We start from the raw sequence: 19,131 nt of genomic DNA, 5'->3' as shown, positions 1-19,131 counted from the left end.
AAAGCTGCTTGTAGATTAGTTTTTCAAAATTTTTTGATAAGTTAGGCAGGATTGAAATAGGTCTGTAGTTGTTAACATCTGTAAGATCACCACATTTGTGGACAGGGGTTACTCTCGCTTTTTTTAGAATATCTGGAAAGGTTTGGAGTTCAAGTGACTTGTTGAAGAGCAATGCGATTGCAGGGGCTAAGGATCTGGAGGCTTTTTTGTAAATTAAAGTTGGTATCTCCTCAAGGGCACTAGACTTGGTTTTAAGGGAAAGGATTATCTCATTGACGTCCGTGGAATTAGTAGGCTTTAGGTACAAAGACTGTGGATAGTTACCTGTAAGATAGTCCTTAACATCAGTACTGGAAGATGGAATATCATTTGCAAGGGATGACCCAATGGAAGAGAAGAACCTATTGAACTCAATAGCAGAATCAGAGGCTGAAAGCTGACCATCGTTATTGGACAGGAGTGTTGGTTTGTTGCTTAAAATCTTCTTTGATCCCAATATTTGTGAAATTGTGCTCCAAGTTTTTTTAATGTTGCTCTTATTTGGGTAAATTTATCTTCGTAGTATTTAGTTTTGGCTCGTCTAATTATCTTAGATAGCAATAACGAGTAATTCTTTGAGAATTCTTTGGAGACGGTTCCTTGCCTATACTTCCTATACCATACTATACTAGTTTGTTACAGGGTGGGTCATGGCCCTGTTTTTCGTGGTCTTATCTGGGTCACTCATTCCTTGCCCATCTTGCGGTGCCTGGCTTAGCCCTTCCATATACATTGGATTATCTGTGCTCACCTAGTTGTCCTTACCTAGCCGTGTTTGCGGGGGTTGAGCACTGGCTCTTTGGTCCCGCCTCTCGGCTGTCAATTGCCTGACGTAGACATGGCCTCTGTGTTGTTGGTCCTGTCCCTTTTGTTCCTGTTGCTGCCTGTCTTCCTCGTTCCTCATCTTCCTTCTACGCTAGTGTCCCTTGCTGCTGGTGCTTGGGCTGTTTTTTTAGTCTGTATGGCTTGTTATCCTGTATCCGCTTCAGGTCGATTGACCTGCGGGGTAATATGTGAGGGGTAGTTGGATTGTTTTGCATGTCAGTTACTCATCAGGGCTTGACGTCTGCAAGAAGCCCTGTACAAATTAGTTTACACTTGTTTGTGTTGTGCTGACTAAGGGTCAAGAGATGTAATAGTTCTGATGTTATCTCGCCCCTCTCGTTACACATTGTTGTATGGTTTAGTGTGTGTTCTTGGTTCTCCTACTGCTGCCTTGCAGTGTTTCCAGGGCTTAGCATCCCTGCAGTCTGGTCGTCGACCAGGCTTCCTCGTTGCTGGACTGGTCGCCCAGGCTGTTGGACGTGGCTGCGCACAGCCTGATGTATTACTTACAGCCTGGTTGATCAGGTATCTTTTGGAGGTGCTGATCCAGTTCTCTCTAGGTCACTGTGCGGCGCCAGCCTGTTTTGCCCCTTATGTGTCGTGGAGGCGTGTTGAACAGTCTCGGGCCTCTGATGTTGCTGGGTTCTCTCTGAGTAGAGAGGCTAGGTTGAACTTTGTCCATGTACAGTTCCCTGCTTTTGCACCGCTCCTATGTTTAGTGCTTTCCCGGTTTGCCAGGTTTGAGTTCCTTGTTTCCTGGCTTACCCTGCCAGTTGGCATTTTCCGGATCTCACTGTGTCACTTCTCACGAGACTCGCATCGGAACCACAGTGTCTCCGATTTCTTGGCGAGCTCGCTAGCATTGGGAAGTTTTCTGTATGGCAGATGTTCCTTCTCATTCCTTGCCGGCTTGGGTTCCATCTCTGCTTGCTCGGTAATTGCATCCGAGGTTTTCCTGCGGCTCCGCCTCTTCCTATGCTCGATCGGTCCATGGCAGGGTTAGTTTTGTTCTGCCTCGAGTATTTCACCATCTGTTGGTGGTCTGGTGGCTTCGTTGATAGTGTCCCACCTGCGTGCTTCGTCTTGGTGGTGGTGTGGGGGTTTTCTTTGGGGGTCCTTCATTTTTCGTTCTGTCCCTTTGTCGGTTTGCTATGTTTTCTTGGCATGGTCTGGTCCTTCTCTTGGGGAGATTTAGGGCCGTCACCTTGTCTCATGCGGTGCTGGCAGAGCCGCTCCAGGTTGCTTCGGTTTTGGAAGCTGCCTTGGCACCCCTTCGCGAGCCACCTCTGGCGTGGTTCACCTCCGGCCTGCTCTTGCGCCACTTGAGCTGTCTTGGATTGCGTGCTCTTTTCTCTTCCCTTCTCGGTTTGTAGTGGCCCCTTCGGTTCCGAGTTGTTTTCCAAGGCTCATTTCATGTTGGCGTTTGCCTCTGGGGATCGGGTTGGAGTGCCTCATGCCCTTCTCCGGTGCCTAGGTTTCGGCTCTTTAGGTTCTCCTGATAGGTTTGTTCACTTGCAGCTGTCTCCTTTTCTGGTGAAGACTGGCACAGCTGCTTTCTGGAGGGGTCCTTGGGTTGTTTGATGCTTGGTTGGTCTGTCCGGGGGTGCATCGTGTGTTGTGTTCGGTTGCGGCACTACGCCGTGCTTGGCATGCCATGGCTGCCATGACCGGAGTCACACTTTGGGTTGTTCCGAGTTTCCCTCTTCCCTGTTCCAGGATGTGGTTCTCCGCGGGGTGGTTCGGTCCTGCCAGCCTGCTGTCTATCCCTGTACCCACGTCGTTCGTTGGTTGGCTCTGCGTTCCTTCGTTGATGTTCCTGGGCCTTGTCGGGCCTGTGTGGCCTTGGGTTGGTAGTTGCTGTTTTTGTCTCAGCTTCACATTGGAGGTGTGCATCTTCCCCTCCAGGGTTAGGTCCCTCTTGTTTTCAGCTTTGGGTAGGTAGCTCTAAGGAGCTGACGGGGCTCTCCCCAGAAAACCAATGTTGAATGTAATGAAACGCCATTTTCTGGTTGAGACCCGAAGGCTCCCTGTCAACCCTCCCTCCCTTCGGTCGGAGGTTTTTCAAGTTTTGATGTTTTTCAAGTTTTGATGTCCAGCCTCAGAACTGAGAGGTGGATTGCTGATGCGGAGGTTTAGGGCTCTCCCTTACCAGGGAGGGGGGAGCTGCGCAGACAGCGGCACGGCGACGTGTGACGTCATATTCATTTGCCCGTTTCTGTTTGGAGAGTTCTATCCACTTGTTCGGCTTTTGTCTCTGTTTTCACCAGAATAGGGGTTTGTTTGGGACGCTAACCTTTCTGGGCGCCTGACCCGGTCGATGGCAGACTTAGAGTGCTTCCAACCACACGGAGGTTTCTATAGGCCATTGCTCCTTGTGCCTCTTCTGAGGGGGCCAGGATCTGGCTTGTGGTCCTCGGTAGGCCCACAGAACTCCATACACATGACTGATGCGAAAGTTTGACATTAGCATATAAGCCTGGATAGCTCCGGGAAGCCTCCGGGTCTCACCCAGAAAATGGCGTTTCATTACATTCAACGATGGATTTTTGCTCTATTTAGAATGTGTCCCTGGAAATTCAGCTTGTTATCGATAAGAACACCAAGAAATTTACCATCTACTTTATTACTAATTTGGAAAATGTTTATTCTTAGATTAATTTGACCAGTCTCTGTGGTGTTGTGGTAAGACACTTGCCTGGCGTTCCGCGAGCGCTTTGTCATGGGTTCGTATCCTGGCCGGGAGGATTTACTGGGCACAAATCCTTAACTGTAGCCTCTGTTTAACGCAACAGTAAAATGTGTACTTGGTTGTAACAACGATTCTTCGCGGCGGGGATCGTATTCCAGGGACCTGCCCGAAACGCTATGTGTACTAGTGGCTGTACAAGAATGTATCAACTCTTGTATATATCTCAAAAAAAAAAATAAATAAATAATTTGATCTGATGATTTATTAAAAAACAAAATATACAAAGTTTTGTCAATGTTAAGTGAGAGTTTGTTAGCAGTTAGCTAAAACTGGATTTTATTTAGTTCAGTATTTACTGTATCATTCAGAGTAAGAGGATTAGGTGCTATACTAAGCCTAGGAATATTTTTGTTTTTAAGTTTCATTTTTTTGGACTATGAAGAAAATAGTACCAAATTCTAGTATCTAATTGCTTAGTACATTAATCTTTATACTATGGTGTGCCATAGTATACTATATAAACAGGAGGATGGGTTGGACATATTATGCTCTATCTAAAAATCCAACATTCTGCTTGTATCTTAATATGTATGTACAGTATGTACTTTTACCTAAATACAAATTTTATTTTCTGTGGGGAGCCCCGGAGGCTCCCTGGAGCTATCGAACTGGTATATGCTATATTAGTCTAGGGCATCAGTCACATGGAGTTCTTACCTACCGGGAACAATGAGCCATAACCTGGTTCCCTCAGAGACACAGGGAGCAATGGCCTATGAAAACTCCACTCTTTGAGAGTATATTCATGTCCGCCATCAACCAGGGAAGGTGCCCAGAAAGGTAGGCATCCCAAAACAAACCCGAACTGGTAGAACATTGCAGCCCAAGACCAGAGTCCAAGAACTCCCTCAAGAAAAACAATGCAACAAGCAAAACATCATCAAACCAACGCATTGCTTCCCCGGGAGTGGGAGGGGGGGCCCCCCTGCTCGCCCCCAAGTTTATTGACTGATGCTAGCTGGGGCTGACATCTCCTCTGGCCTCATTCTCTTATCAGGATTTTACCATTGCAGTTGCAGTACCCTGCCTGGGCTTATCCTTACAGGCCCTGGGAAACCCCGCTGGGGTGCAAGGAGTCCAATAGATGCAACCCCTGGGTCCCCTCTCGCCTTACCTGTTGGGTCAGAGACAGCTTCGACCCAGAGTCCTGTGAGCATTGTTGCTTGTTTGTGACTCAGTTCACCCAATCCACCATTATTCGGGTACAGGCGGCTCAGGCATTGCATTCTAGGTATAGGTTGCTGCAACGTTCTAGGTTGGTTGCTACCCCCGGATGCCCTGAGGTTGCCCTGCTTTGTTTATAGGGACCCGGACTAGTGGGGTGTTGGTCACTTTGGCCTTGGTTCAGTCTGCACCCGCTCATTCTTCCTCTGCTGTGATTCATTCTGGTTCCCCCCCCCCCCATTCCCCTGGCTTTTGGCTCCAAAGCGTCTGATGGCTTCGGGGTCGGGATGGGGTTTAGAGGATTCTGAGACTCAGGCAATTTCGGGGGTTGCCTCTTCTGAGGTGGCGACGGAGACATTTGAGTCGGTTCCTCCAGCCGTGGTGACAGGGTTTGACCAGTGGGCCCCCTTTCTTCTTGCTTTTCTGGCGGCCCCGGTTTTTTCTTATGAGGCCGGGGTTTCGGAGGATAACTCATCCCCAGGACCTGATGTGAGGGTTCGTGGGGTTGGGGAAGTCTGATTTGGGGGTCTTGGGCCCCGCTGGACCCCGCCTGGATTTTCCAACCCTCTGAGCAGGCCTTTGTGTTAGCAGGAGGGAGGTTTTCTTTTCCCCCCTCTGCGTATGAATTAGATTTGTGTTCAGCCCCTCTCCTGGTTCGATTCCATATTCCTTCAGGTCCTTCGGTTTCATCCTTCCGGAGGTTTTTGGCTTCCTGCATCTCACTTACTTAGGTGCGGGTGGCCATTACGGCATACCTCCTGCGCGACCTGGATTTTGCCTCTATAGTGGATTTGCTTTCATTCAGGTTTTGTTCTTCATCTCCATACTGGGTTCGTTATGAGGTTACAGAGTTGTTCTGTCGTCCTGGCTTGCGGACTGCCCGTTGTTGTCTTTGGATTCTTGGAGTACTTTCTATTGTATCCACATGCTTGAGTGGCGTGATTCGTTAACGGTGATCCAGGTAAAGCTGGATCACCTTTGAGCACCTCAATCCATGTTTGTTCACCCCTGCCCTTCTGCGAGATGTTGGCGCAGTTCATCTTCACACACAGGTTCAATTCCTTTCGGCTGCGCTTGTGGCTGAGGGCTTGCGTGCTAGTGGCTTGCTGGCCTCGGTCTTGCACTTCTTTTCCCTTCTGGAACTGTCTTCGGATTGACTTGCGGAGGATGTAGAGGCGCTTGGGGCCGTTTCTGGGTCTGGTGCCTTGGTCTCAGTGGCTTGTGTGTTACCTGCGCTGTTGAAGTTCATTGCACCGATTCTGCGGGATGCGGTGCTACAGTTTTTTGATGCGTGTCAGCAGGTTATGCTTGCTTCCTCTTTCGAATCTGCTTGGGCCCCTGGCTCTTAGAGTTTCTTCGCCTTTTAGTCCTTTGCTGTTTGCGGAGTCTGTGGTTAGGCAGTTTCTGCAGACTTCCTCGGTTAGTTGTCGTCCAATGTCGGACTTGTTGGTCTTTTGGGGGTCCCAGGGGAGTTCTTCCTGGAAGGGTCGTGCCAAGGCTCGGGGTTTCGTTTGTTGTACTCACCTAATTGTACTTGCCTAATTGTGCTTGCGGGGGTTGAGCTCTGGCTCTTTGGTCCCGCCTCTCAACCGTCAATCAACAGGTGTACAGGTTCCTGAGCCTATTGGGCTTTATCATATCTACACTTGAAACTGTGTATGGAGTCAGCCTCTACCACATCACTTCCTAATGCATTCCATTTGTCAACCACTCTGACACTAAAAAAGTTCTTTCTAATATCTCTGTGGCTCATTTGGGCACTCAGTTTCCACCTGTGTCCCCTAGTGCATGTGCCCCTTGTCTTAAATAGCCTGTCTTTACCTACCCTATCAATTCCCTTGAGAATCTTGAATGTGGTGATCATGTCCCCCTAACTCTTCTGTCTTCCAGCGAAGTGAGGTTTAATTCCTGTAGTCTCTCCTCGTAGCTCATACCTCTCAGCTCGGGTACCAGTCTGGTGGCAAACCTTTGAACCTTTTCCAGTTTAGTCTTATCCTTGACTAAATATGGACTCCATGCTGGGGCTGCATACTCCAGGATTAGCCTGACATATGTGGTATACAAAGTTCTGAATGATTCCTTACACAAGTTTCTGAATGCCGTTCTTATGTTGGCCAGCCTGGCATATGCCGCTGATGTTATCCGCTTGATATGTGCTGCAGGAGACAGGTCTGGGGTGATATCAACCCCCTCTTTCTTTCTCTGACTCTTGAAGAACTTCATCTCCCAGATGATACCTTGTATCTGGCCCTCCTGCTCCCTACACCTATCTTCATTACATTACATTTGCTTGGGTTAAACTCTAACAACCATTTGTTCGACCATTCCTTCAGCTTGTCTAGGTCTTCTTGAAGCCTCAAGCAGTCCTCCTCTGTCTTAATCCTTCTCATAATTTTGGCATCGTCCGCAAACATTAAGAGAAACGAATCTATACCCTCTGGGAGATCATTTACATATATCAGAAACAAAATAGGACCGAGTACAGAGCCCTGTGGGGACACCACTGGTGACTTCACACCAATCTGAGGTCTCACCCCTCACCGTAACTCTCTGCTTCCTAGCTACACCTGCCTGTCTCTCCAGCTTATGTACCAGCCTCTTATGCGGTACTGTGTCAAAGGCTTTCTGACAATCCAAGAAAATGCAGTCAGCTCAGCCTTCTCTTTCTTGTTTAACCTTTGTCACCTGGTCGTAGAATTCTATTAAGCCAGTCAGGCAAGATTTACCCTCCCTGAACCCATGTTGGCGATTTGTCATGAAGTCCCTTCTCTCTAGATGTGTTACCAGGTTTTTTTTCACGATCTTCTCCATCACCTTGCATGGTATACAAGTCAAGGACACTGGCCTGTAGTTCAGTGCCTCTTGCCTGTCGCCCTTTTTGTATATTCTGACCACATTCGCCGTCTTCCATATTTCTGGTAGGTCTCCCGTCTCTAGTGACCTACTATACACTATGAAGAGTGGCAAGCAAAGTACCTCTGCACACTCTTTCAGTACCCATGGCGAGATCCCGTCTGAACCAACAGCCTTTCTAACATCCAGATCCAGCAGGTGTCTCTTGACGACCTCCTCTCATAATTTCGAGCCCTTCCAAGGCCGCCTGGTTTACTTCCCTTTCTCCTAGCACAGTGACCTCACCTTGTTCTATTGTGAAGACCTCCTGGAACCTCTTGTCGAGTTCTTCACACACCTCTTTGTCATTCTCTGTATACCTGTCCTCGCCTGTTCTAAGTTTCACTACCTGTTCTTTCACTGTTGTTTTCCTTCTGATGTGATTGTGGAGTAGCTTTAGTTCGGTCTTGGCTTTGTTTGCTATATCATTTTCATAACTTTTCTCTGCTTCTCTTCTCACCCTGACATATTCATTCCTGGCTCTCTGGTATCTCTCTGCTTTCTGGTGTTCTGTTATTCCAGAAGTTCCTCCACGCCCTTTTGTTCAGTTTCTTTGCTTCCATACATGCCCTATTATACCATGGATTCTTCTTTTGCTTCTCGGATTTTTCCCTTTGAGCTGGGATGAACCTGTTTACTGCCTGCTGACGCTTTTGGGTGACATAGTCCATCATATCTTGTACAGACTTAGCTCTGAGGTCTGTGTCCCAAGGTATTTCCCTTAGGAAACTTCTCATCTCCTCATAATTTTCCTTTCGGTATGCCAGCCTTTTGTTTCCTAGTTCTTTTTGGGGGCAGATAATTCCTAGCTCTACCAGGTACTCAAAGTTCAATACACTGTGATCACTCATTCCCAAGGGTGCTTCCATCTTAACTTCCCTTATATCCCACTCATTTAGGGTAAATATCAAATAAAGCATTGCTGGTTCATCTTCTCTCATTCTTGTTGGTTCCTTGGCTTAGAAAGTTTCTTGTTGCCACGTCCAGCAGCTTAGCTCTCCATCTTTCTGGTCCTCCATGTGGGTCTCTGTTCTTCCAATCTATCTTCCCATGGTTGAAGTCTCCCATGATTAGTAGTCCAGATCCATTCCTGCTAGCAACAGAAGCTGCTCTCTCTATTATGTTAATGGTGGCCATGTTGTTTCTATCATATTCCTGTCTGGGTCCTCTGTCATTTGGTGGTGGATTATATATGACTATATAATTTTTTACCCTCTAGTTGTTATGGTACCTGTTATGTAGTCACTGAAACCTTCACAGCCCTGAATAACCATCTCCTCAAAATCCAAGCCTTTTCTTACCAACAGAGCTACACCACCACCACCTCTTCCTTCTCTCTCTTTCCTCGTAACATAATAGTCATGTGGGAACACTGCATTTGTTATGGTTTTCGTTAGTTTTGTTTCTGTGAGAGCTATTATGTCTGGGTTTTCCTCTAGTACCCATTCTCCAAGTTCATTTGCTTTATTTGTAATTCCATCTATGTTAGTGTACATTGCCTTGAGGCTCACTTTCTTCTGTCCCTTCTCAAATCGCCTCCTTGGTGAGTGTTCTGTTGGTGTGGGAAGCTGTTCCATGGGTGTGAGGATTTGTGAGGTGGATAACAGGGTCTCAGAGGATACTGGGATGAGGGGTGGGGGGTCAAGTGAAGGGGGAGGGACGTTGTGGTAGGCCACAGGTGCCAGTTTTGGAGCTGGCACCGCCTTCGGAACCATCCGAGTCTGGTCGGCGCGGTGATTGCTCTGTGAGTGTGTCGGGTTCTTGTAAGGGGGTTGGCCCTTTTGCAGTTTGTCCCATTGATGGGGGGAGGCTTGCTCTGTTCGCACATGCCTGGTCTCACGATTTGTGGACTTTTCGGGTCGTTTCTGATGGCCTGCAGTGGCGTTGGGTGGCCTCTCCTCCTTCGGGGGGTTTTTCCTCTGTTGGGTCATCTCGGAGTGGGTGCGCTTGGGCGTGGTCGAAAGGACATCTCTCGGGTGGATTTCCCGCCTGTTCCCAGTCCCAAAACGGGACTGTGCGGGCCTACGGTTCATTCTGGATTTTTCCTATCCAAACCCTTGGGTTTCTTGCCCCTCCTTTTAGATGACTACTCTGTCCCAGGTTCGGCTTCTGTTGGAGCCTGTCGCTTGGATGGTGTTCCTGGACTTCAAGGACGCGTATTGACATGTCTCGATTCATCCTGGGTTCAGGGACTGGCTCAGTTTGTAGTGGAGCATCTGGTTTACCGCTTTTGTTGTCTCCCGTTCAGGTTGAACCTGGCTCCTTGTATGTTCACACTCCTTACCCGGATCGTAGTGGCCCATCAGCATCTTTTAGGTGTTCGGGTGTTGGCCTACCTCAACGACTGGCTGGTATGGGCTCCCAGTCGGTCCACGTGTCTGCTCACCAGGGATTTGGCTCTTTCCCAACTTGACGGGTTCAGGTTCCTGATGAACTGGAGGAAATCCCATCTGGTTCCCTCCCAGCTTTGAACCTGGCTGGGTCTTGTGTGGGACTCTCGGACGGCTTCCTTGTCTCTCCCTTCGGGGTCTCACCTTTGGCTGCAGTCCCACATGTGCTTGTTTCTGGGAAGGCTCCCGGGTCACCTGGCAGTTGCTCGAGGGTTTGTGCAGGAGCCTGAGCTTTGCAATGATGGTCTACCCGTTGGGTCGGGTTTGGCTTCATCATCTGTTCTGGTTCCTTCGGGGACGTCCTTTCCACCTCTCTCACGATCGCTGGGCTCAACCTCCGGGGCCCCTCACTCGATGTGTTCATGGACGTGTCGTCTCTGGGCTGGGACTTTTGACTAGTGCTCACCAGGCCAGCTAGGGGTGGTGGGTCCGTCCTTCTGTAGAGCCCACAGCACGGTGCGGGAGTTTATGGTTGTGTGGTATTCTCTTCGAAGGGTTCAGGTCACCTGCGGATCGATGTTGAGCCGGATCGACGATCCGGCTCTATTCGGACTGCTTCCCAGTGATTCATTGCCTGAACCAAGGGGGTTCGATGCGGTCATTGGCTCTTTGGGGCTGGTCGTTTCGGATGACTTGTCTGCCGAGTTCTCAGGGTTTAGCTCTCCTGGCTGTCTACATCCAGAGGGGTGTCCAACGTCCTGGTGCTCAGCCTGTCTCGGTTCATTCCCCTGTCCATGGAATGGATGGTCGATGCTGACCATCATTCAGTTGGCTTTGCCAGACATCTGCGCGCCCGGAGGTAGACCTCTTTGCATCGGCATGTTCGAGGCGTCTTCCTGTATATGTGGTGCCCTTCCCCAACTGTGAGGTCATCAGAATCGATGCCTTCCGGCAGGAAATTCCTGTACCTCTTTCCCTTCAGTTCCGCTATTGCTCCAGATATTAGCTATTTGGAGACTTACCATGGGAGAGTTATCCTCTTAGCCCCCATGGTGGCTGGCCCAGCTTTGGTTTCAGACGCTGCTTGCTCGGTGTCCGAACCCGGAGGTTTTCCCGCGGCTCCGCCTCTTTCAGCAGTCTGTTACGAGACTGGTTCGATTTTCTCCTCGAGTCTTCGCGTCTGGTCTTTATGACTCGAGTCTATTATTATGTGTGGTCATCAGGTAGCTTCTTTGATGGTGTCCCACCTGCGGCCTTCGTCTCGGTGGCAGTGTGAAATTTCCTGGCGGTTCTTTCGGTTCTTTTTGTCTCTTCGTCATTATACTTTGCTTTTGGTTAAGGTTGTTTTGTCCTTTCTTTCATGGTTGTTTCAAGACCATTATCTTATGCCGAATACTGTCGCCTCATATCGTGCGGCGTTGGCAGACCCACTGCTGCTTGCATTCGGTATTGGTGTTATTTCTGCTTCGTTTCGCAAGCTGTCTCATGCGTTGTTTCACCTCCTGCCTGCTCATGCACCACTTGAGCTGTCCTGGCCTTTGGATCGGGTCCTCTCTTATCTCTTCTTTTCGGTTTGTGGTGGCCCCTTTGGTTCAGGATTGTTTTTCCAAAGCTCTTTTCTTGTTGACATTAGCCTCTGGGGGTTGGGTTGGGGAGCTTCATGCTCTATTCCAGCTCAGGGGTTTCTGCTCTTTTGGTCAAGGTGATAGGTTTGTTCGGTTGAAGCTGTCTCCTTCCTTTCTGGTGACGAATGAGATTGCTGCGTTCCAGAGGGGTCCTTGGGTTATTGATGCTTAGTTGGTCAGGCTGGAGATGTATCGTGTGATGTGTCCGGTTGCAGATCTCTGCTGTTATTTGCGTGCCACGGCCTCTGTGACCGGGTACATGCTTTGAATTGATCCGGTTTCCCTTCTTCCCTGTTCCAGAGTTCGAGTCTCTCATGTTGTTTGCAGGGTTATTCGATCCAGCCAGCCTGCGGTCTATCCCCGTGCCCATGATGTTCGTAAGTTTGCTGCTTTGGCTGCCATCTTTGGTAACATGTCCTGGGCTGACAGCGGCCTGCTCCAAGCAACAGCCTGGTGGACCAAACTCTCACAAGTCGAGCCTGGCCTCAGGGCCGAGCTTGGGGAGTAGAAGAACTCCCAGAACCCCATCAAGCAGGTATGTCCTGGGCTGACATTTGGGCACTGGGTTTTTGGCGGTCAAACAGGGTCCTGGCTGCAAGCTACCTCATCAATGTTCCTGGGCCTATGTTGCTTTGGATCAGCAGTTGCAGCCTGTTGTCTCGACTTCGAGTTGAGGAGCGAATGCTGACCACTTCCTGGGCAAGATCCTCTTATTTGCGTCTTCTGTGATGTATTGTAGCTCTGTTGAATGTAATGAAACGCCATTTTCTTTGCGAGACCTGGAGGCTCCCCGGTAACCCTCTTAACTTCCCCGGTCGGAGTTTTTTTCGCGTGTTTTGACATCCACCCTCAAACTGACAAGTGAATAGCTGGCGCGATGGGTCTGGGGCTCCCCCTTCCCCCTCTCAGGAAGGGGAGGAGCTGCGCAGACAAGCAGCGTGGCAAATGTGAGGGCATGCTCGTTTGTTCGTTTTTCATTTGGGGAGTTCTGTCCACTCGTTAGCTTTCAGTAGTATTTTTAACCAGAATAGGAGTTTGTTTTGAGGTGCTAATCTTTCTGGGTGCCCAGCCCGGTCGATGGCAGACACAGAATGCTCCAAACACATGTGCACTTGTATAAGCCATTGCTCCTCATGCCTCTCTGAGGGAACCAGGTTCTGGCTCATGATCTCCGATAGGCCTAGAACTCCATTCACACTTTCTGATGTCAAAGTCTATTAATATACATATCAGCCTGGATAGCTCTGTGGAACCTCTGGGTATCATCCAGAAAATGGCGTTTCATTACATTCAACGCTGGTTACTTTTTATTTTTTTATATCATAATTTATCTGTGTTTGATTGTGCCTTGAATAAAGATTTAGTGTACAGTATCTTGTGTAGAATATCCCAAGCATAAAGTAACCACTACAGTATTAATTCTATATTATATTCTCATTAGCAAAGTCAGTGTTATATCTGAAAAGTCAGGTACTTGCTCCTTTTCAAGTTCTCTGAAAGTTTAGTATTGTTTATTGTGATGTGCACACATCACAATAAACTCTCTTTTGGCTGAACACTAAGTTTTATCTGGCAACTCTACTTCCTAGTTTAGAATTCATTCATTTCAGTAAAGGCAAATAAATCTATTTTTACAACAATATTAAATAAAAAGTGCCCCACCTAGTTATTATTTAATCACAAATAACTATCATTTAACCACCATTTAACTACCAATATTGTAAGATTATTCTCTTCCCTGCTTATTCGAAGGGAGAAGGATGAGCTCTTTCAAAGTACAGTAGAACCTCGAGTGACAAGCGCCTCAATTGGCGAGCAATTTGGGTAAAGAGCGCCCCAATCACCGACAATTCGTCTCGTTTGGTGAGCGCTCGTTTGAATAACACCACCACCACATGGTGGGGTCGCGCTGCTTCCCGCACATTCTCGGACGCCTCCGACGATGCAAATAAATTATCTTTTTTTGTTTAAAGATGCTAACGATGCTGGGATGTAAAGGGGTGACTGCAGTGATGTTGCAATGCATCGACTTTTTTGTAGAAAAAAGAAATGAAATTTAAAAAAAAAAGAACAATGTCAAAAGGGTTTGTTCGGTGTTTGTCAGGTAGGCTGCTCCATGTTTCATAAAAAAAATGAAAATTTTTGAAAAACAGAACAAATGTCAAAAAGGTTTGTTCGGTGTTCGGCAGGTAGGCAGCTCCATGTTTCTTAAAAAAAAAAAAAAAGTTGATACAATTTGAAAAACGGACAAATGCCATATAGGTTTGTTCAGGGTTTGTTGGGTAGGCTGCTCCATTATTGAGAAATAAATGAAAAATACAAAACAAATGGAACACATTTGAAACAAAGATTGTCATAATGGAGCAGTCTACCCAACAAACATTGAATGAACCTATATGGCATTTGTCCATTTTTTCAAATTGTTTCAACTGTTTTCTGGGGGGAGCCCCTATGGCTCCCCGGAGCTATCCATGGCTGATATGGATATCCTAACTATTTTGCATCAGTCGATGTGGCTGGAGTTCTAGGCCTACTGGGGACCACGAGCCAGAATCTGGCCCCTCACAGAGGTACGAGGAGCAATGGCCCATAGAAATGCACGTGCGATTTGGAGCATTCGTTATCTGCCTTCGACCAGAACAAGCACCCAGAAAGGTAAGCGCCTCAAAACAAACCCCTATTCTGGTTAACAACGAAAATCATCAAACGAGTGGACAGAACTCGCCAAAAGAAAAACGAGCAAACAGGCAAAATGCATGACGATTATCATTAACCAGAATAGGGGTTTGTATTGTGGCGCTTACCTTTCTGGGTGCCTGTCCCAGTCGATGGCATATATGGACTGCTCCAAATCACACGTGCATTTCTATGGGCCATTGCTCCTCATGCCTCTGTGAGAGGGCCAGATTCTGGCTCATGGTCCCTGGTAGGCCTAGAACAGAACCAAGAACAGAACCGGAGCTATCCATCAGCAATGGATAGCTCCGGGGAGCCTCCGGGACTCGCCCAGAAAATTGCATTTCATGACATTCAATGCTGTTTTTTTTTTTTTTTTAAGAAACATGGAGCTGCCTACCTGCTGAACACCAAATGAACCTTTTTAACATTTCTGTTTTTCAAAATTTTTCATTTTATTTTTTTTCATTATTTTATTTTTTAAGAAACATGGAGCAGCCTACCTGACAAACACCAAACGAACCTTTTGCTATACAAAAAATGAAACAAAAAAATTGAACAAATTTGAAGAAAGAAAAATGTCATAAAGGTTTGTTCAGTGTATGTAAGGTAGGGTGCTCCATTATTTAAAACATCGAATATCATATTGATCTTTTTCGGTGGTATAACGGATTAATTTGATTTCCATTATTTTAAATGGGGAAATCCGTTTTGAAAGACAATCCGTGGCTCACAAGTGGCATACTCAAATCAATAAAAAAAAAAATGCGTTTTCTTGCCCGAAACGCATTGCGTAATAGTGGCTTTAGGCATTGTATGTACTAGCTCTATCTATATATCAATCCATTAATGTAACATCACTTGTATGTATATACCTTACCTGAATAAACATCTGAATCTGATCTGAAAACATGAATATGAAAAGAAATTTAGGATTGGCCTAGTTACAAAGGAAGTAGTTAAAAGGTACTCATCAATGCTTACCAGTATCATAAGAAAAGCTAAACTCTCATATTATGAGACTAGATTCAAAGAAGCAAAAGGCAACATGAAAAACCATCTCTAATATCCTAGGAACAAAACAACACTCCCACAACCAGATAACACTCTCTAAGGATGGCTTTACACTGTCAACTGATTTAGAAATGGCAAATGAATTTAATAGCTTCTTTTCATCGGTTGGTGCTAACCTTGCCAGTAAAATCCCACAGACTCAGACACATATCAACACATATCTCTCAGGCAGCTATCCAAACTCTCTTCTCCTTTCATCAGCCAGCTCGACAGATGTTGTGTCCATCATACACTCACTAAAAACCAATGCTGGGAACATCAGTGAAATTCCATCCATTGTATACAAAAGCGCCTCCCATGCCCTTGCGCCACCCATAGCTCTGCTGTTCAACAAATCCCTTGAATGTTGTACCTTCCCTGATATCCTTAAAAAAGCAAGAGTAACGCCAGTTCATAAAGGAGGTAATCCGACAGACATAAACAATTATAGACCAATATCAAACCTACCCATACTATCAAAAATATTTGAAAAAATTATTTACAAACAGCTCTACTCCTACCTTGTAAAATTTGACATTCTTAACCCCTGTCAGTTTGGCTTCCGCTCCCAAAAGAGTACCAACGATGCAATTATTAGTCTCCTTAATATAATTTACTCAGCCCTTGACAAAAGTGAGTTTCCGATTGGACTCTTCATTGACCTGAGAAAGGCCTTTGATACTGTTAATCACAACTACCTCTTACGTAAACTCCACCATTATGGAATCCATGGCCATGCCCTGGACTATATCCAATCCTATCTTTGTGATAGACACCAATGTGTAGCCATCAATGGTATAACCTCTCCCACTCTACCAATAACCGTTGGAGTGCCACAGGGCAGCATCTTGGGACCTCTCCTATTTCTTATATACATCAATGATCTGCCTAATGTCTCTAACATTCTGAAACCTATATTGTTTGCTGATGATACTATCCTCATATACTCTAACCCCAACCCACATACACTAAATAATGTTGTTAATAATGAGCTAAAAAAAAAAAAAAGTCCACTTATGGATGTAAACCAACAAACTAACACTTAACATAGAAAAGACCTATTACATCATATTTTTAAGCAAATCTACAAATGCAATTCAGCTTCAGATAGACAATATAAACATTAGTAATAAAAATGATGGAAAGTTTCTTGGCCTATTCCTAGACAAGAGACTCAACTTCAGTACCCACATACAACACATAACTAAGAAAGTCTCTAAAACAGTTGGTATACTCCCCAAAATCCGATATTATGTACCTAACTCTGCTCTCGTCTCTCTCTCTTTCTATATATATTATTCACTAATCTATCCCTATCTTAATTATGGTATCTGTGCATGGGGTTCAACCACTGCAAACCAACTCAGGTCCATCATCACCCAGCAAAAATCTGCTATCAGAATAATAACAAATTCTGCTTTCAGACAACACTCAGCCCCGCTTTTTTAACTCCCTAAACATGCTAAACATAATCTCACTCCACAAATTCTCTTGTGTCAACTACATTTACAAAACCCTGTTCTTAAATGCAAATCCTGCTCTGAAACTCTCCCTGGACACATGTAATAGGACCCATTATCACCACACCAGAAATAAATATCTCTTTGATATCCCCAGAGTCAAACTTAATCTGTGTAAATACTCTATGCAAATAAAGGGACCCAGTCTATGGAACTCACTCCCTAATGAATTGAAAAGCTGTCCAACTTTTGCGTCATTCAAAAACAAAACTAAAAAGTACCTAATTTCATCTTCATAGTTTTTTACCTTGTTCCTTTAAAATTGCACTGTATCTATTGCTACCCAATCTCCCAATCTTTATGTACCCAATCCAAACATCTTTACCATTGTGATCATTGCTTTCTTCTTATATGTGCTATCAATCTGCTGTATGATGCCTATTAATCTTGTTTAAATTACCAATCAAGCTGTCAATGTAATCAATCAGAGCTTTAATATACCAATGTGCTTTAATATACTTACTAATCTCTCTAATCTCATTTTTTTCCTGCAATGTATCTATTATCATTTTATTAATTCTGCTAGATTTTACCTACTTAAAATTATCTGTTAAATTAAGGACCTGCCTGAAACGCTGCGCGTACTAGTGGCTTTACAAGATTGTAAATACTATGCTATGTATTCTCACAAACCTTTGTGTACCTTTCATGTATATAAACAAATAAATAAAATAAATAAATAAAAAGCGTTTCACATAGCGAGCTCGGTGCCGGAACGGATTAAATTTGTTATTCGAGGTTCCACTGGACATCTCATTACACAATAACTTCATATATATGTATTCAGTAAGAATGGGCAAGGAAAACCCCCCATACCCTTACACAATCAAATCCCTACTGAAGTCAGCCAATATAGGCTACCACATCAAATTTGTGTTCATAACAATGGTATTTATTTGTGTGTATTAGAGAGGAAGTCTGAACATCAACCCTTTTTATCTATCAACATCCATCTAAAAATGGTTTCCTTAATCTGCTCCTTGATGTTTTTTTCCATCCTGAATATAGTCATGTTTTTATTCAGTAATTGTCTATTAGCATAGTGAATAAAATTAGCAAAAGATATAACTCATATCTATTGGTTTGCAGGTTTTGGAAACGTGTGAGGAAGGTCGGCCAGATGAAGTGACGATTGAGGTCAGCCATGACGTTGCAAGCACAGACACGGACAGTGGCATGTCAGGTCAGAGAGTGGGCATCCTGCATTACATGAACTTATTCTTTGCCATAAACTGTATCAACAAAATTGTTGCTAAATGTTTTGCAGACGATTTGTCACAATAACAAGGCTGAAGATATGATGACCAAACTGCACATCAGAAGATGAGGAGACGACGACATTTCGGTCCGTCTTAGATTTTACATTTTACATTTATATTGTCAGTCTCTACTGATTTTTTGTGTTTTATTTTATGTAACTTCTGTGTCCTCCCTGGCTATCTATTGGATCTTTATTTTACTTCTAAATTGTTACTATTTTATTGTATCTGCTCTTATTCTTGTGTTTTGCTTTATCGTGTATCTTGTATCGTGATCCCTCTGCATCTCTATGCACACTGATATTGATCCTGATCAAAATCTTCTGTCTCATATCTATACCAACCAGCACATTGATCATCATTATTGCAAGTATTTCACAGCACACCAGGCTAAAAACAAACTCCAAAATAGCACCTATCCATCAGTTTATAACCAAAATGTTAGATCACTTGGTAAACATTTTGACGATTTAAATGCACTACTCACAGCACTAGGTACTAAGCTATCGTTCATTATTTTAACAGAAACTTGGCTAAATAAAGACTATACCCAACTCTACAACTTAGCTGGTTATAAAGCCATTCATAACTGTAGGCCTAATAAAAAAGGTGGTGGCACAGCTATATATTACCGAGATACATTTATCTGCAACAGTGTTATTAGTGACAGAGATGACTACTGTGAATATACTTTTGCTCAGTTTACAATTAAATCCCTTAAATCCTCTTTGACTATTGGAGCCATCTATAGATTTCCTAATACTAACATAGCTTCTTTCTCAGACAACCTAAGGAATCTTATTATAAACAACAATCTCAACAAAAACCACATCATTCTGGGAGGAGACTTTAATATTGACCTGGGTCAACAAAATTGCTCTCAAGTTGACTATTTCCTTAACAGCATGAACTCCTGTATGCTAATCCCCACTATCACCAAACCTACCCGAGTCACTCAAACATCAGCCACTACCTTGGACCACATATGGACAAACATAA

The 19,131-nt window shown here is 45.1% G+C and overlaps 1 protein-coding gene across 5 annotated transcripts in view; it reads left to right on the top strand.

Annotated features, from left to right (window-relative positions):
• The window catches only part of LOC123772798 (uncharacterized), a 352,704-nt gene that overhangs the window by 116,931 nt on the left and 216,642 nt on the right, over positions 1-19,131 (top strand). For all 5 annotated transcript variants that reach the window (XM_069324451.1, XM_069324448.1, XM_069324447.1 and 2 more), the window contains one exon: positions 17,963-18,056. In XM_069324451.1, coding sequence (XP_069180552.1) covers positions 17,963-18,056 — 94 coding nt within the window. The remainder of the gene's footprint in view (positions 1-17,962; positions 18,057-19,131) is intronic.

This window comes from Procambarus clarkii, chromosome 14 (assembly GCF_040958095.1).
Source record: "Procambarus clarkii isolate CNS0578487 chromosome 14, FALCON_Pclarkii_2.0, whole genome shotgun sequence".
Lineage (NCBI taxonomy): Eukaryota > Metazoa > Arthropoda > Malacostraca > Decapoda > Cambaridae > Procambarus > Procambarus clarkii.
The sequence above is the reverse complement of the archived record's forward strand: the minus strand, read 5'-3'. Positions and strand labels throughout refer to the sequence as shown.